We start from the raw sequence: 19,121 nt of genomic DNA on the forward strand, positions 1-19,121 counted from the left end.
GCATGTCTATTCAGAAGTCAATCCAACTGAGTGGGGCTTACTCCCAGGTAAGTGGAGTTAGCATTGCAGCCAACGGTCCATGGGACTAAAGCATGACTAGCTAACTCACAGCACAATCCTAACCATTACTCAGGTCAGTTGTATCAATGGGACTTACTCCCAGGTAGATGAGGTTAGGATTGCAGCCTCTCTCTGGATGCAACCTAACATGTCTAAGAAGGGAGTTAAACAACCAGGGCTCCACTACAGAAAAGGCCTTCTCTCTATTAGCTAATCATGTATATTCCAAAAGTGGAGGTTTCCAGAGAAGGAGTTCAACATCCAGATAGGGCTGGGATGAGGAAGGCACTGCTAAAGATGGGATACAGCAGAAGAATATAATAAAGTTTTACTGTATAGTTGAAAAGGGCAATTGTTCCACCTACTGTCTGTAAGTGAGGCTATGACTCTAAGCAGTATTATTGGAATTATTTTAGATTTCATAATGGCCCCCCCTCGCACAGAATCAAATGCAAAAGCAGCTCTTGACTTTTTCCTGCAGTTGAGCAAGGATGAACTCTGTGAAAGCATTACTTTTTCTCCTATAAATCTGGCAGTTGCCTTGAAACTCCTCCTTTCTGGGGCCAGGGGTCACACAGCAGCTGAACTAGGAAAGGTAGGTGTTATCAATCCCCAACATTTTATGTGTGTTGGGATGCTAGTCCTATGAATCAAAATTCACAGGTTAAGCTAAACCCCCAAAAGCACTGCTATAATGGATGTTTGCAAAGCTGAGAAATGATTGACAGTTGCTATAGATGAAAGCCTTTATTGTGTGATGGAAATAAGCATAATCCTTTCCTCTTCTAACTGTAAGCCAGAGAAACTTTAAACACATTAACATTATATTCATTGGGGGAGGGCTGTAGTTCAGTGGCAGAGGATCTGTTTTGCATGCAGAAGATCCTGGGTTCAATGTCCAGCATCTCCAGGAAACTCCGAGCCCAAAATCTTGGAAAGCTGCTGCCAATCAGTGAAGATAATACTGAGGTAGACAGACCAATGGTCTGACTTAGTATAAGGCAGCTTTCCAAGTTCCTATATGTAGGAAGAGCCCTTGTGTCAATGCATAACCATTTGGAAAATAAAAAAAGGCTGATGTTTTCCCCAGGAACTGACAAGGGATAGGGGTAATGCTTGAATTTTCAGGGGAGAGGACTCAGGCTGAAGGCAGTGACCCTTTGCTTTTGGCAATATTGGACACAGTCTGGATGGCATCATAATAAAATAATGTTTCACAGTCAGAACCATTTCATTAGATTGAACTTAAGTTTTAATTAAAGCTAGCTGCATGTTCATCTTTGTAATCTTATAATTGGAAACTGTTAATTTTTCAAATGATGTGTTCATTTTTCTAATAGAAATATTGATTTGATTTTTGGAGTTGCTTCTTGTGCATCCGGTGGTTCTGGCTCTCCAGAGGATATACTTGTTAGGGTCATTTTGTTCACATGATCTGGCAGGTGATGTCTTTCAGAGCATAACATTCAGTTCAACAATGAGAAAGAAAACGGAACTAAAGTTGTTTTTGGAAGGAGCTAAAAAGTAATGGTTACTTAATTCATTCCAAGAAACATAGCACCAAGATTGGATCGCAATGACATTTTTTTAAATGTAGAAAATTATAACACTGCCTTTGACAGGTTGATTTTGGGTGTCAGCAGAGTGGAGGGTGGGGAAGCCACTCAGAGAATAGGGAATTCCCTGCTAGATTAACTCTTAAGCTAAATATGTTACACAGTGATGCACCTACCAGACTGGGTACCTTGCTGTGGTAGAATTATTTGAGTGACCTTTGGAATAGACCTAGATGTTGCTGGACTCCTACACCCAGCAGCCTCAGCCAACATGGCCAATGGACTGGAATGATGGGCACTGTGGTCCAATAACTTCTTGATGTCACCAGGTTGGGGAAAGCTGGCAAGATGAAGTGCCTATGCTGCTTCTAAAGCTTGCACTTCATGTTCACTGCAAGGCAGTGTCACTTTTTAATGTGTAGCATAGTTCCATAATGTGGCGCACACCTCATAATTTTCTCATTTGAATTGGAAAATGTGGGAATCAGTTTCATCACAACTCCAATGCCTGCATTGTATCTACCCAGCACACTCATTTATAACTAAGCTGAAACAAAGCAAAACCTATATATATATAAATGCACCCATTTGCCATAATATTATTTATGATTGCAAACGTGTCAGGTACTTCATCTGAAAAAAGGGGAAAAATGTGAAAGTTGTCACCCTGAAGCTCACAAAAGCTGTGTAGCAGAAGATAGCAGACAGAAAACACAGTGCCCAGCCACACGTCCTCATCATAATCCTGGACCTTATTGTGAATCTGAGTCTGTCCCTTGTCCTCAGCAGGTATGCTGCTATCATGAACACAACACTTGAAAAATGAGGGGGAATTCAATCTGTGTTTGAAGATTTCTGCTGAAGCTGGACTCTAACAACACCATCCCAGCCAGATAGGACTGCTATGTGGCTGAGGGATGAATGTGTTAAACAGAGGAATATGCATATGAAGTAGGCAGGGTTTATCATTAATGACTTTGTGAAAGCACATTACTAATGTGGAATTAAATGAAATTCAGCAGAAAACAGCACAGCTGGAAGGCTCATAAATCCTGCCACACAGCACATCTGTCTTTCTAAGCCAGGCATAACTGGTTATTATTGTTATTTATTACATTTCCCCCAACTTTTCCTCAAGGAGTTCAAGATGGCATATGTGGGAAAATCCCCCCTTGCATTTTATCCTCCCAACAACCCTGTGAAGTAGGCTAGGTAGAGAGACAGTGACAGCCCCAAGATCAACCATTGAGGTTTGTGGCTGAATGGGGATTTGAGCTTGGTTCTCCTTGGTTCTAGTCCAGCACTCTAACTACTGCACCACACTGACTCTCATTCCTATATACAGTTTGCATGACAGAAGTGGTATATTATGCTCTCAATAGATGGCCTTAGACAATCCACTATTTCTTAGCTTCACTCACATCAGCTGGTATCCAAGTAGGATATCTGGAGTAGTAGACCCATTACAATCAATGGACATAAGTTAGTTACAAAACTTATGCTCACTGAGATCAATGGATGCATTCTAAGCATGACTCAGCCGGATACTCCTATCATCTGAAATATGGGGATAATCATACCAAACTACATTACAGCGTTGTTGTATGGATTTAAATTGCTTTTTAAAAATGCATTTTTAAATTTGTATATTTGTTTTTAATGTTTTTAATTGTTGTAAACTGCCCAGAGAGCTTCGACTACGGGGTGGTATATAAATGTAATAAATAAATAAATAAATAAATAACTGAGATAGTCTTTGTAAAGCACCATAAACCCAAACACTTTATAAATGCCAAGGATTGTTCCTTATTTAAATTTCCCAAACTGCCTTGGAGCAATATTATGTAGGGGCATTGTGAGCAGTTAAAATGGCGGCTGGCTCACACAGGATTGCTGCTGCCCTCTACTACCAGTAACCCCCTGGGGAGTGCTACTGTTGGAGGGAACCCAATAAAAAGGTAATTGTCGGGGGGGGCAAACATGGTCCTGGCCCTGATTCTTCCTTCTTAGTCTTCTTTTTATGAGCATATTGAGTTTATGGGTGAGAAGAAGCTGAGGGAATCCAGTATTCTGCTTGGTTATCATTTCTCTGCCTTGCTTCCCAGAACAGTGATTCTGAAATGGGGGCTCATGACTTATACCCACCCATCTCCATCTTTTGCTAAAGATGGTTTGCTAGAATTGTCAAGCTGACGACTTTTGGGGACTGTGCCACAAAAAGAATTAGCTCTCTGGGTTGAGGTGAAATGCATATACAAGCCAGGAGCAATGTCTGATGGGTGTTGGTGAGTTCTTAGGCTTTGATCCCACAGCTATGGACAACGGCAGTGGTTTAAGCCAATGTAGCTACAGAGGAATGTTTTCTATACTTGACACAGGGCCAGCAGCTCCATTTATTAGACAGAATGAGACAGCTTGTGTCAAGTGATTGATGGTTTGGCGGTGCTATTAAAGAGCCGCAAATTGACAATGATTTAGTTTATTATTATGTTTTTATGACATGGGGTTGCCATTTGGATTTTCTGCCTCAGGCATCTTGCACCATCTCTGACTGAGCAAGAAAGGACAAGTCCATCCTGCTATGGTGCTCTTCAGTTGTAATTCTGTTAGAAAATGCTGCTACTAACCACAATGGCTAAGTTCTTCCTCCACTGGTGGAGGCAGTATAGCTCTGACTGCCAGCTGCAAAGGATCACAGGTGGAGAGAGTGCTGTTGTGATCAGGATCTGCTTGTGGCCTTCCCATAGGCATCAGGTTGGCCACTGTGAGAACAGAGTGCTAGATTAGATGGGCTTTTGGCCTGATCCAGTAAGGTCTTCTTATGTTATGTAAATAAATGAGTACTGCCTTAAAAAGTGTGTAAGTAGGTCATCTCTATACCCTTTTCTTGGAATTTTCTGTCATGCCACAGCTGTGTTTGACCCCATTATCCCGCCTCTGATGAATCCTGTTTCATAACTTTGTTGGCCCAAATTGCTAATGTTCATTCAGCAATGGTGTGGGCCATTTTAAACGTCTATTTGCCTATTTACTTTAAATGATATATCACTTTTCTTCATTGTATGGCCTCCAAGAGATTGAATGTGCATGTTCGATTTTAGTGAACAGATTAAATAATCAGAACTTACTATAGGGCACATATGAAAACAAAAAACAGAAGATTCAAGTTCAAACAGTATGTTGGAAGCCTCTGTTTCTGCTGAGATAGTAAGATGCTAATGATGTTGGAAGGGCACCTAGAGGGGAGGAGAGGTGGTGAGCACTTAATCACCAGTCGGTCTTCGCATATAACACCTATTCTGGCACGTCTGCACTGGCTCCCTATTTGCTTCCGGGCGAGATTCAAGGTGCTGGTTTTGACCTATAAAGCCTTACACGGCGTGGGACCTCAATACCTTGTGGAACGCCTCTCTCGCTATGAACCTACCCGTTCACTTCGTTCAGAATCTAAGGCCCTCCTCCGGGTACCAGCTCATCGGGAAGCCCGGAGGGTGGTTACTAGATCTAGGGCCTTTTCTGTGGTGGCCCCTGAGTTGTGGAACAGCCTCCCCGAAGAGGTATGCCTGGCGCCTACACTTCTATCTTTCCGGCACCAGGTAAAGACCTTTTTATGCTCCCAGGCATTTTAATCTTTTAATTTTCTTAATCTTTCTACTTTTAACATGTATCCTTCTTAATTTGTGTTGTATTTCGTTTTTGTTGTGCTTTCTGTTGTTTGTTTGTACATGTTTTTGTGATTTTTTACTATGATATATTGTATTTTATCTTGTTTGTTCACCGCCCTGAGAGCTATTCTGCTAAGGGCGGTATATAAATTGTAATAATAAATAATAAATAAATAATAAATCTCCCTTGTACCTGATTCAGTTGACATTTAAAGGCAAACCTATATGATTTGCACTTTCTGAAACAATATGCAATCCAAAAGACATCCATCTTTCAAACTTTTCCAATTTTTGCAATGCAGTTCTGCAGCCATGTAATGTGTAGAACCCTGAAAAATCATATATTATTATTATTATTGTTATTGTTATTATGGATTTATATCCTGTCCTTCCTCTTGAAGAAGCCCAGGGCAGCCAGACAGTGTCCTGGCTCTTATTCATTCTCTTCCTTACCACTTTATCTTCTTATCAATCCTGTGAGGATAGGTTTGGCTGGGAAAGAGTGACTCAGAACAAGTCTCCCTAAGTTTCCTGTTGTGAAGTTCATGGCTGAATGGGGATTTGGATCTTGACACTCTGTCAGCTGCACCACATTAGGTATTTTTGTTCCAACTAGGAAAACAAGAATAATAAACAATATTGTGGCCATTTTGTCAAAGTTCAAGAATAAGGGGAAATTGTTTTGCTATTTCTTGTTTTGTTATTAGAATGCTCTTGACTGCGAATGCGAGAAGCCAGAAGGCGTCCATAATGAGTTCCACAAAATCCTTGCCCAACTTGACAAACAGACCACAAACTATGAGCTGAGCTTTGCCAATCAACTCTATGGAGACAAGTCTATTGCTTTTATCCAAGTAAGTTTCCCTTTGATATCTTGTTGTTTCATGCACAGTGGTGTGCTCTGCAAATAAGAATGTAAGAAGAGCCTGATAGATCTGGCCAAAGGTCCATGTAGTCCAACTTCCTGTTCTTCAACCAGGTGCCTATGGAAATTTGTTTAACCTTCTTTGAAAGTCATCAATATCAAGCTCAATATCAGCTGCAAACATGGTGTTTTGTATTCACACTGAGGGGAAGGATCAATCACGCAATTTCATAATGACCATGCCCTCTAATTTAACATTTCTACTCCCTCTGGTTACTTGGCAACCAAACATGCTCAGTTTGTTCTACCAGCTGCAGAAGGTTTCATTTTAAAAACACTAACAACCCGGAAGTGCGATTGTTTGTATTTTCCCTGGTAGGATACAGCTGAAATACAAATGTTTTTTTGAGTAGAGTTATGCTTTTGCACATAAGTTAGGGGTGAAAGAAAAATAAGGCACCATTTGTTGCAACATATAAAAGGCCAGCAGAATGGAGAGCAGCCAGAAGTTGATTGTCAGCCTACAGGAAATGAAATGAAAGAAAGGAAGGCATGGAAAGGGCATAGATTGACATACCCACCTAAAAGCATCAGAGCAAAGCATCTGGAAGCACTAGAGATACGGAGTGAAGACTTTTTTTTCCTTCCCTTTTCGTATTGGCAGAGGATTGGGTTAGTATGGATTTACAGGGGGAAAACTCCATGATATCTTCTGTTTGTCAGTAATGTCATGTGAACCATGTGAATTAAAAGATGTGAGTAGCACCAAACACACAGTAAACCACAGTGTAGACGACCCCTCAGACTCTCAAGACTAGCTGTTCTTTTGATAGAGAATAAACTAACATGACAGGTGCGCATTCCAAAAATTATTGGTATGTTCATCTCAAAGCAAGAAATAATTTGTTTTGCATTTGAGTTGAAAAGTTGTGAATTTTCTTTGCAAAAGTTTCAAGTTATTGATGTTAAAAATTAAATTTTAATACTCTAGTATGACTTTGTCATGTCAGTTAATATTACATATAAAGATGCACCTATAATTTATATACATTTAGAAGGTATGCACTTCATATTTAATTAATGCTGTTCTCATCATAAGGTTCCGTTTCTGATCAGAAGATATGTAATTGGATAATGGTGTGTATTCAAGCTAAATTGGGAGCCCCCCCCGTATTTAACACAAATATGCTACTGTTCTCACACTAACATTAAAAGCGTCATTAGAGGAAAAATTTGAATTTTTAGATTAAATAGAGCTGCCTTGGTTGTCACATGATATCATAATAGGCATCTGCTGATAAAGAAATGGCAGAGTCTGGCTTTATTTATTTATTACTTAATTACTCTCCCTTCACCATGAGGTCCCAGGATACAACTTAAAAATGCAATATTAAAAACAGTTAAAAGAGACTACAATCAAAATAATAGAGTGGGTCCTAAAATAGATACTTCAGGTATTGAAGACCAGGGTAAAGAGAAGTGTCTTCAGCAAATGACGAAAAATATGTAATGAAGGTGCCAGATGCACTTCTGTGGAGAGGGAATTGCATAAATGTAACTTATATATGTTAAAATTCCCGGCAGTTATTCAGCCAGACAGGGCCAGAGTATGCTTAATCCCCCCCCAAACCTTTTCCAGCCAGCTAATACTTGACAACAGGTAGCATAATATCATGAAGGCAGTGATCTGCCCAGAAGACTCACCGTGTTAGGAAGTCTTGGTCTGCATTCCAAAGCACACTTACTCAGGAGGGAAGCTCCACTGAATAGAGTGGGACTTACTTCTGAGTAAACATGCATGGGATTGCTCTGTTGACAATGTCTATGAGACATTGGCCTGTTTGAGTTCTATGTGTTCTTACCTTGTTACCATATATATTGTATGTGATTCCCTGTTGTTGTTTTAATATCTTCATGGTCATATATCATTACCTGGGAGGGACTACCATCTCCATCCTGAAACTCATTCTATGAGAGACCTCATGACTATAGCAAGCTAATTTTTCTATTTGTTTTTGACTCTGATGTATTCAAAATCTCTTTACTCCTATGCAGCCGTTCTTGTTCTGTGCACTGAAACTGTATCTGACTGACATAAATGGTGTTGACTTTCACAATGCTCCCGAAGAAGTCAGGAGGTTAATAAACTTATGGGTTGAAGTCCAGACACATGGTATGAGCAAATCATCTATCATTCACTTGCACCTATATATATTTTTAAAAGTCTTAATGTCCTAGCCACTGAAACTTTCTGCTGCAGGAATAGCTAATGTAGTGCCCTCCAGACATTGTTGCACTACAACTTCCATCAGCCCCAACGGTCAGGGATGATGGGCATTGTAGTCCAATACCAAGTTGGGGAAGGCTGCTCTAAGCACTATACCACATGGGAAGTGTGAAAAGAGAAAATCTACATAACTTATTTTCCCTGTTACTACAGTTACCACCACTCTGTTCTATTGTAATGCAGAAGGGCACCCTGCAACATAAAGCCTACTGTATACCCAATGGATTACATCAAGTAAACTAGACTAGAGTTAATATGGCAAAACAAAATGAAGAGTGTCCATCTCTTTTTTATTAAGGCAAAATCAAGGATCTCCTGCCCCAAGTCAAGGATGAGATTGCTTGCCAGATTGACCTGCTTCTGGTGAATGCCCTCTACTTCAAAGGACAATGGGAAGTGCAGTTTGACAAGAAACTCACCAAAGAAAGCCCCCTTTACTTGAATGAAGTAGGTCCAATGAATATATTTTAGTTACATTTGATCCTCTTGCTGTCTGATAGGGACTATTCACGTGGTGGCAGATATCAAACACTGCACAAAGAAGCATACATTGGTAGATTTCAGGTGAGGGTGTATTAACGATTGAATCGGCCTGGAGAAACGACGGACACTAAATGTACAGCAAATTTACTGTTGTAGTTCATAGACAGACACTCGTAGAACATCTGATTCGCATGCAGAAGGTCCCAGGATCAATCCCTGGCATCTCCGTGTAGGGCTGGACCCAGATAATCTGAACAACTATAGACCGGTCGCGAACATCCCATTTTTGGGCAAGGTTCTAGAGCGTGTGGTTGCCAACCAACTCCAGGTACTCTTGGATGAAACCGATTATCTGGATCCATTTCAATCCGGTTTTAGACTCGGTTTCGGCACTGAAACAGCCTTGGTCGCCCTGTATGATGACCTATGTCGGGAGAGAGACGGGGGGAGTGTAACCCTGTTGATTCTGCTTGACCTCTCAGCTGCTTTTGATACCATCGACCATGGTATCCTTCTGGAGAGACTCACGGAATTGGGAGTTGGAGGTACCGCTTGGCGGTGGCTCCGCTCCTACTTGGCGGATCGTCTCCAGAAGGTAGGGCTTGGGGAACATTACTTGATGCCCTGGACTCTCCATTGTGGAGTCCCGCAGGGATCGGTCCTGTCCCCTATGCTCTTTAACATCTATATGAAGCCGCTGGGAGCGGTCATCAGCAGCTTTGGAGTGCATTGTCACCAGTATGCTGATGACACGCAACTCTATTTCTCCTTTTCATCTTCTTCAGGTGAGGCTGTTAACGTGCTGAACCGTTGCCTAGCCGCGATAATGGACTGGATGAGAGCTAACAAACTGAAGCTCAATCCTGACAAGACTGAGACGCTGTTGGTGGGTGCCTTCTCGACCCAGGTGGTGGATGTTCAACCTGTTCTGGATGGGGTTACACTCCCCTGAAGGAACAGGTTCGTAGCTTGGGGGTCCTTTTCGATCCATTCCTGTCTCTTGAGGCTCAAGTGGCCTCGGTGGCATGGAATGCGTTCTACCATCTTCGGTTGGTAGCCCAGCTGCGCCCCTATCTGGATAATGTTGACCTCGCCTCAGTCGTCCATGCTCTGGTAACCTCGAGATTGGACTACTGCAATGCACTCTACGTGGGGCTGCCTTTGAAGACAATTCGGAAACTACAGCTAGTGCAGAACGCAGCAGCCAGACTGCTGACGAGGACCAGATGGTCTGCACATATAACACCTGTTCTGGTGCGTTTGCACTGGCTACCTATTTGTTTCTGGGCCAGATTCAAAGTGCTAGTTTTGACTTATAAAGCCTTACACGGTGCGGGACCTCTCCCGCTATGAACCTACCCGCTCACTACATTCAACATCTAAGGCCCTCCTCCGAGTCCCGCCCCATAGGGAAGCTCGGAGGGCTGTTACTAGATCTAGGGCCTTTTCAGTAGTGGCCCCCGAATTGTGGAACAGTCTTCCCGATGAGGTGCGCCTGGCGCCTACTCTTCTATCTTTTCGGCGCCAGGTTAAAACCTTTTTATTTTCCCAGGCATTTTAATTGCTTAATGTTAAGTTAATTTTATATCAAGTTGTTAAATGCTTTAGCTGTCTGTTTTAGGGATTTTATCTGATTTCTTTTTTACTGTATTGTATTTTATTCCTTGCTGTGAACCGCCCAGAAAGCCATAGGCTAGGGGCGGTATAGAAATGGAAATAAATAAATAAATAAATAAATGCCTTGCCTGATAGCCTGGTGAGTCGCTGCTAGCTGGTGTAGACAATATTGTGTTAGATGAACCAATGGTCTGATTAAGAGTAAGGCAACTTCTGATGTTCTTACAATAGAGACTGGCCCCTCTTTTTTCTAGTCTGTTATAAACCTGGGATGAACTAATCTACTAAACCTACAGGTGTAGGTTTCCTTTTATCTTCTGCAGCTGCCACCAGTTCATTCAGAATGTCTTCAAAACCTCCTAGTAGTGCGTATAGTAGGCTTTAGGTGTGAGATGGACACCAACACTGGAGACAGGATAAACCGTAACCTAAGATGGTTTGTTTAGTAAAGGGGATACTATTTACATAAGAGAATACTGATGCTTAAATTGGGGTCTTTAAGATGCTTGTTGACAGTTTCTGAAGGCTCAAGAGACACCGTTGCTGACACCAGCCTCTAAGTGGCTTTTACCTCAGGCCACCCCAACCAAATGCTCAGTCCAGCAATTGGACATAATCTGCCTCTGTACTCCAAAGCTTTTCCGGTTGTGCTCCCAACTCTTTGGACAGTTTAGCCCATTTTAAAAATCCACTTGTGTCATGTTCCTTTGGTAAGATCTTTATATCAGACCAGCTCAGTCACCAGCTCCCTTATCTTGCTCTTCCCTAGACAAGTATTACCAATACAATGGGTTTTAACATACAGGCCTCAATTTTCTCTCAACTATCATCTGGTCTATTCCTCACACCTCTCTCTTTAACTCCTTACCTCCTGACTCCATAACTGACCATCCTTAACTGTCCCTCTCACTGATAGCTAGCTGACAAGGGTCTCCAACCGATCAGAGTCTTTCTCTTTAACTCCTTACCTCCCGACTCCATAACTGACCATCCTTAACTGTCCCTCTCACTGATAGCTAGCTCTTAGCTGACAAGGGTCTCCAACCGATCAGAGTCTGCTGTCACCCAGACCAATCAGAATTAATTTACCTGATCCAGGCTCTCCTAATAAATTCTCACAGCAATTGTGTCTCTCTTCTCTGAGAACCAAACAGCCACTGATAAACAGGCTGGTAACATACAGTAGGGGCCCGCTTATACAGTGGGTTTCGTTCCGGACCCCCGCCGTAAAGCGGAAAACACTGTAAAGCGGAACCCCATTGACTTTAATGGGCTGCGTCGCGCAAAAATGACGCAAAAACGTCACAAAACGTCACAAAAGAGAAAAAAATAGCTTTTAAATTAAAAATGAAAGCCGCTGCATCAGCGGAACGCCTTAAAGCGGAATGCCATAAAGCGGGGCCCTACTGTAGTAACAGTAACACTACAAGGCCTCATAATAGTCACAGTGGTCACAGAATATATTTTTCCCCTGAAACACAAACATAAACAGACATATGTACAGCATTATGTGAATCCAGCAATATCTGGAAGGCACCAGGAAGCAGATTTACTTAACTAAGCCGAAGTATGTGTAATTGAAATAATTGCATATTCTATCTTTGTTAATCCCCCTTCCTCTGTTGTTTCTATGTCTATTTTTATATTGTAGAGACTTGCCAAACCTGTTCTTTCTAAAGTACCGTGTACAAGATAAATATTATTATTATTTAATGGTATGTTTTACAACAAGCTCCAGACCCTGAAACATGGAATCTGTCTTGGCAGCTGTAAAATTACTTGGCTTTAAATATATTGAAAGCTAGCACACAAAATTTATGGATTTGCCACCCTGGGCTCCTGTAAAATTACTTTAAATATATATATATTGAAAGCTACCATACTAAATTTATGGATGCGTTTGTTGTCCTGGACTCCTTCAGGAGGAAGGGTAGGATATAAACTGAGCAAATAAATTTAGTACAAGGCAATACCCCCTTCCATCTTTCATCACATTTATTTAGCAAGTTTTCCCCAAAATATTCTTTAATGTTATTACTATGATAATTCAAATATCTCTTTGAGCTTGAAATGCAGGTGAACATTTACAGGGAAATTGTAGCAGATTCTCCTCTCTGGCTCTTTCCCCATTTCAAGTGGAGACAACACTGAACAAGACTTTAGCAACAACATTAGCATCAAAACCTGAACACCAAGAAATAAATCATATTAAGTCTTTGCATTTGTAAACATCACTTTCTTTCTGTACTTCATGGTTATGGCATCTAGCTAAGCAGAAAAATCTCGTTTGATTCTTTACTGAGATTTGCTGTTTCTTACAGAGGGACTGCAAAACTGTGAAACTGATGCATTATAAAATGGGCACAATTGAAGTCTCTCAGGTCCAGGCCCGGGTGCTTGAGATAATGAACTGAGTCTGTTCATCCTGCTGCCAAAAGACTCCAATCCCAATTCTTTGCAACAGGTAACATTTTTGTATCTGCTAGCTCACTAATGATCATTAATATCCTTTGTAACCAGATTTATAATTGTGGGCAAATTTCTATGCAGTCCTAAGAATGCACCTGCCATAGGATAGATTGCCAAAGGGAAAATCAAGTACTTATATTTTTTAAAATAGTCTACAAAATTTAAAGATATTTCAAATGATCCATCTTATCGTCTGCACTACTGTGTTAGATTTATAATTCCACACATGGAAGACCAGGTTTCAAATCTCCACTCAGCCATGAAGCTCTCTGGGTAACCTTGGGATAGTCACAGCCTTTCAGCCTAAACTACCTCACAGGGTTGTTTTGAGGATATAATAAAGGAGGGGGGAGAGAAATATGTGTGCCACTTTGAGTTCCTTGGATGAAAGGTTGACTAAAACGTAATCATAAAATAAAACCAGTCATCCTAATACAAGAATTTCTTATGAGCACAGGAATCTAATGATCAGGAATTTGTAGTTGCCTTTTAAATGAATAAGCTCTACATAGGATAGGTCGGGGTAGCCAATGTAGTGCCCTCCTGATGTTGTAGAAAACACCTGAACAATACATGCTACAAAGGACAAACTACAATAGAGAGAGAAACATACATACATGAAAGTATACTGAATACAAGGATTATACTACATACAGAAAATAGTTACAGAATTACACAGCGATAAGAGTGGTTGTATTCTATAGCTACCATGGATTTTTCGCATTCTGTAATGTTAAATTGAAAATACCCTCCAGGCCATTCTGAAGCTTCCCACAAGCTCATTTTAAAACAAAACCTTACAAAACTTATAGTCCTGAATTCAGAAACGCTTGCTTAACAACCCTCTAAATTTTCATGGTGATACACAAAACAGTCAGAGAGAATCAAGAGTTCAAAGTGTAAAAAGAGAGAAAAAATTCAGACCCCTGTTGGATTTTATTCTATCAGTGTTCCCATAATTTGTTGAAATTAATTAAAAAAATCAGCCATGTTCACAGAGTACCTGTAATCCTATTACTGACCTTACCCCATACTCTGATCTTCATCTTCTGAAGTTTAAAAGTTTAAAAAATGCCTGGCTGATTTTTAATTAATTTAAGAAAATTTAGCATTGAACTCAATCATAAGGCCATTCGTGCTCAGTAAGAACCAACCATCAGTGTTCTAAAAACCAGACTCACAGCTGTTTGGTTTGGCTAATCAGGGGGCCACACCCACACCAGACCTTTATTTCACTTTAGGCAGTCATGGCTTCACCCAAAGAATCCTGGGAAGTGTAGTTTGTGAAGGGTGCTGAGAGGAGACTCCTATTCTCCTGACAGAGCTCCAGTGGCCAGAATGGTTTAACAGTCAGTCACTCTGATTGAATCTCTGTGAGGGGAACAGGACATCTCCTTGCAACTCTCAGCACCCTTTACTAGCCACACTTCCCAGAATTCTTTGGGGGAAACCATGACTATTGGAAGCCATTAAATTTGGATGAGACTACATTTGCCTGCTGTAGAATAAAAAGGTGGGGGAAATGTTGAAAAACAATGATACTGTTTACAATGTTTTCCTTTTGGAAAGGAAAGGGGCTTCCCCTTTGCCCAGTGCCCATTCACCTAATCTTCTCCTCTTCCCCTCCCTCCCTCTTCCTCCCTCCCCCTCCCCTTACTGCCCTCCTCCTCCCCTCCCTCCCCCTCCCCCAGGTCAGTTTCCCCTATCCAAAGCATGATTGCACAGGAGTAAATCCCACTGAACTCAAGAAGCATGCAAATGATTAAACCTGCCCTCCCCTCCTCCTCCCTCCTATCTCCTCACTCTTGCCCCTCCCCTCCCCCTCCCCATCCCCTTCCAATCCCCTCCTTCCCCCTCCTCCTCCTCCCCTCTCCCCCCTACTTCCCCCATGGTCAGTTTTACATATCTTAAGCATGATTGCACGGGAGTAAATCCCACTGAACTCTAGGCGTGCAAATGATCAATCCATTCTCAGCAAACTTGCACAGGATCCAATTTCTTACATCCCAGATTAAAAAGCAGAAAAATTCACTAATAGGCAAAAAACCTTGCGGTTTAAGAATGTACCTATAGCCAACAGATATTTCTATCAAACTAAAAAGCAGGGAAATTGGGCAGCTATAGTGAATGCACCAGGGGAGCAGGACACCTCACCTCCTCTCTGAGATATTGCCTTACAAATTTGTAAAAATGCAAACACAATTTTGGTTGGTCTTTCACAGTTCAATCCACTTCCACCCCAAATAATAGAAACAAGACATATGCTGTGCTGTTCTTGTTTTAGCAGGAAGGAACCAACTATATTTAGACATATGATAAAGTTCAGATAGTCACTTTAGATATGTTTGATTTACTTTGCAATTTTAGTGAAGCATTTTCCTTTGCTTCTATTTCTGTGAATATGTGAAGTACAGCAACATTTTGCATAATTTACACTACAAAAACTCCAGTTGTGGAGAATAATAACACAGACTATTCTGCAGAATAGTCTCCAATGGACATGAGGAGTGTCTCAGTTTGCACAAGATAAAGCAATCAAGGTGAAATATATTCTAGCAAAATACCTATAGCCAATAGATATTTCTATCAAACTTAAAAAAGCAGAGAATTGGGCAGCTACAGTGAATGCACCAGGGGAGCTGGAGGCCAGACCTCCTCTCTGAGATATTGTACTGCCCTACAAATTGGTTGGTCTTTCACAGTCCAATTCACTTCCTGTGTAGCTTGGAAGAATTTGGTAACATGTGCCTCTGACCATATGGTGAGTGGTGGCAACACCTGTAATCAGCCCAAATAACAGAAACAAGACATGTCCTGTGCTGATCTTGTTTTAGCAGGAAGCAAGGAAGAATATTATGTCTCCAAACAAAAGAATCCACTGGAATGGAGCTAGTCTTTCAGTGTTGAGGAACTTCTTCACTGAGAAAACTTAATGATTTTTTTCTTTTGTAGTATGTAGTATATTTTCTGTATGAATAATAATAATTGTATTCAGTATACTTTCATGTATATATCTTCATAGCTATATTTGTAATTAGTATATTACAGTTTACCATTTATAATTGTGCATTTTATGTTACATATATATTGCTATTTCATTTGCAGTTATGTGCTTTGTAGCACTTATTGTTGAAGTGTACTATACAACTGCTGTCCTTTGTGTGTGGTTAGACTACAACTCCTACAACTCCTATAATCTCTGATCTTTAGCCAAGCTGGCTGGGGCTGATGGGAATTTGTAGTCCACAACATCTGGAGGGCACCATGCTGGCTATCCCTGGGATAGGTGCATCTCTGTGGAATTGATTCAGGAATGAAATAGAGGTCTACAGGTACTCAGTGTTTGTGTTTTTGTTTTTAAAAAGATCTTGCTATAGTTAATCTTGTCCTGCAGCTTGAAGATATATTTACCTATGAGAAGTTATTAGAGTGGACCTGTGAAACTCGCTTGAAAGTGGAAGAGGTAGAAGTAGCCATTCCCAAGATCAAGATTGAGAAGAGCATTCTAGTCCTCAATTTTTTGGAAGCTTTGGGGCTGAATGATGTGTCTGATCCTGAAAAAGCTGATTTGTCTGGAATTACGACAACAGAAGCTGTGGCTCTGAGTGAGATTGTTCACGGTGCTGCTTTAGAGATAAATGAAGATGGTGGCAAGGAACCACCACATTGCCCTAGAGAGGGGCACCATGTACACCAGGCATGTGTGCAGTTTGTGGCTGACCATCCTTTCCTCTTCTTTGTACTGCACAATTGTTCCAACAGCATCCTTTTCTTGGGTAGATTTGTTAAACCCAAAGAAAAGAAAGACTGCCATTAACAAACCAGACCTCTTTTTTATTGTGTTTTCATGATTATTATTGCTCATGATGGTGTTGGGGCAGTTTCGTTTTTTTTTTTCGTTTTTTTTCCGCTTAACTTGTTGCTGATTTTATTGTAATTTTATTGTAATATTGTATTTTAATCTTGTTTTGTTCACCGCCCAGAGAGCTATTCGCTATGGGTGGTTTAAAAATGAAATAAATAAATAAATAAATAAATAAATAAAATACATGCCATCCCACTTTCAATACTGTTTGTGCCTGCAAAAGGATTTTTTTGGGGTGGAGGTAACTACTTCATTGTCCCGTCATTTCTTGCTGAAAACAAGTTCCCTTCCAGATGTCAATAATGCAGTAACGTTGGGGAAGCAAAGCAGAACAACTCATAAAGTGGAAGGAGGTTTATAGTGATATAAATACACCACTATAATGTTCTGTGATTGCATCATTGACATGGTGCAGAATAAACACACACACACACACCAGTCTGGAAGTGCCCTAGGAAAAAAGTACTGCGAAACTACTCCCCTAAAGTGTTATGCACACAAGTAGCACTATATTAAATACGAATACTAATACTACTATTTAATGATGTGATTTATTGCAAGCCCTCAATCCTTGAAAAACAAAATGTGTCTTGGTAATGGTAATACCATGGAGGGTAGTTAACAGCATGATCCTATACATATTTCCTATAAATCAGATGGAGTTCAGTGGCACTTACTCACAGGTAAGTGTGCATCGAATTGCAAGCTAAGAACTGCAGTTGTTTCACTCTGCATTTTCTAACACCCTCCCCTAGTCATGTGATCATTGGGGGTAGGTGCAGACTGTAGTCTATTATTTTGGGTGGGGTGAAGTGTGACACAAAATAGAAGTCTAATATGGTTAAAAGTTATTTAATGTATTAAAATGTTGATAAAATAAACATTGTAATAAAAATTAAAAACAAATCTGTTGTTATTCAGCCCAATGCTCCAGCCTATCAATATCCCTTTGTTTCTGTCTTCCAAGGTATTAGCTATCCCTCCCAATTTTGTATCCTCTGCAAATATGATAAGCATTCCCTGCACCTCCTCATCCAAGTCATTAATTAAAATGTTGAAGAGCACTGGATCCAGGACCGAGCCCTGCTGTACCTGCTTGTTACCTCCCCCAGTATGAGAAGGAACCATTGAAACATATCTCAACTTCAAGCTTTTTGACAAAAGATATTCTGATTAGCAAGCCAGCTGAATGTGTGCTGGATGGAACAATTATCAGATGGATCCACAGTTGGCTCCAGAATTGTATTCAAACTCATGGTTTGCAGAAGTACAATGAAGCTTTAGGGGGGAAATCCTGAAACCCAAAAGTCCTATTTGTTCCTCCTTTTTGCCCTTTTTGAAGACAGAGACAACATTAGCCCTCCTCCACTCATCCAGCAATTCACTCATCCCCCATAATTTCACAAAGATAATAGACAGCAGTTCCAAGAGTTCTTCAGCCAGTTCTTTCAATACAGGTGGGCCCCGCCTATATGGCAGGTTCTGTTCCAGACTGCCGCCGTAAAGCGGAAATCACCGTAAAGTGGAACCCCTTGAGTTTAATGGGGCACGTCACACGAAAATGCCGCAAAATGCCGCAAAAGCGCAAACCGGCTTTAAAACGGGGAATTTCCCCTAATTGAAAGCTGCCGCATTAGCGGAATGCCGAAATGCGAAGCGCCGGTAAGTGGGGCCCTACTGTACTCTAGAATGCAATTCATTGGGCCCTGGAGATTTGAACTCATTCAAAGTGATTAGGTATTCCTTGTATTTGTGCAGGGCTGGGGGAGGTGGATGTGGTGGACCTCCGGTTGACCTGGCAGGCTCCCCAGGGCCGCTGGGCTCCACCAGCAGAAGCCCCCCATCCTGTCTGAGCTGTGGGGGTGTCACCACCCTGCTGGCGCTGCTGGGGGTCTGCCAGGGATGACCAGCCCAGTGGATAGAGAGCCAGCAGTAGCCCTGAAGATGAGGTGTTCTGGGGGCATCATGGGAGAGGAGCCACGGGGGGACTTACACAACATCCAAGTCCTCCTCAGAGCATTCCTACAGGTCCCAATCCCCCATAGAATTCTGCTGGCTAATAGAGCAGCACAGTAAAAGTATTCCCATGGCTGCCTACAGGGACAGCTTACTTCCTGGTAGGTCTGTTTGTGGGAGCTAGTACTTCCCTGCTGGCTCCCATGCACAGCTTTCAATGAAGCCAGGGCTCAGCCTGGCTGGCGGCTCCCAAATAGGGAGTGGATGCTGTGCAGCTTTCTGCTGACTCCTCCTCCTC

The 19,121-nt window shown here is 41.4% G+C and overlaps 1 protein-coding gene across 1 annotated transcript; it reads left to right on the forward strand.

Moving 5' to 3' along the window:
* The first annotated feature begins 484 nt into the window (after positions 1–484).
* LOC133377208 (leukocyte elastase inhibitor-like) lies at positions 485–16,823 on the forward strand. The gene is made up of 6 exons (XM_061610770.1): positions 485–655; positions 5,989–6,135; positions 8,202–8,319; positions 8,732–8,880; positions 12,855–12,926; positions 16,397–16,823. Exons 1-6 carry the CDS (start codon positions 485–487, stop codon positions 16,817–16,819), a joined length of 1,080 nt encoding a protein of 359 aa, XP_061466754.1. The 3' UTR covers positions 16,820–16,823.
* Positions 16,824–19,121: the final 2,298 nt, after the last annotated feature.

This window comes from Rhineura floridana, chromosome 1 (assembly GCF_030035675.1).
Source record: "Rhineura floridana isolate rRhiFlo1 chromosome 1, rRhiFlo1.hap2, whole genome shotgun sequence".
NCBI classification, from domain to species: Eukaryota; Metazoa; Chordata; class Lepidosauria; order Squamata; family Rhineuridae; genus Rhineura; species Rhineura floridana.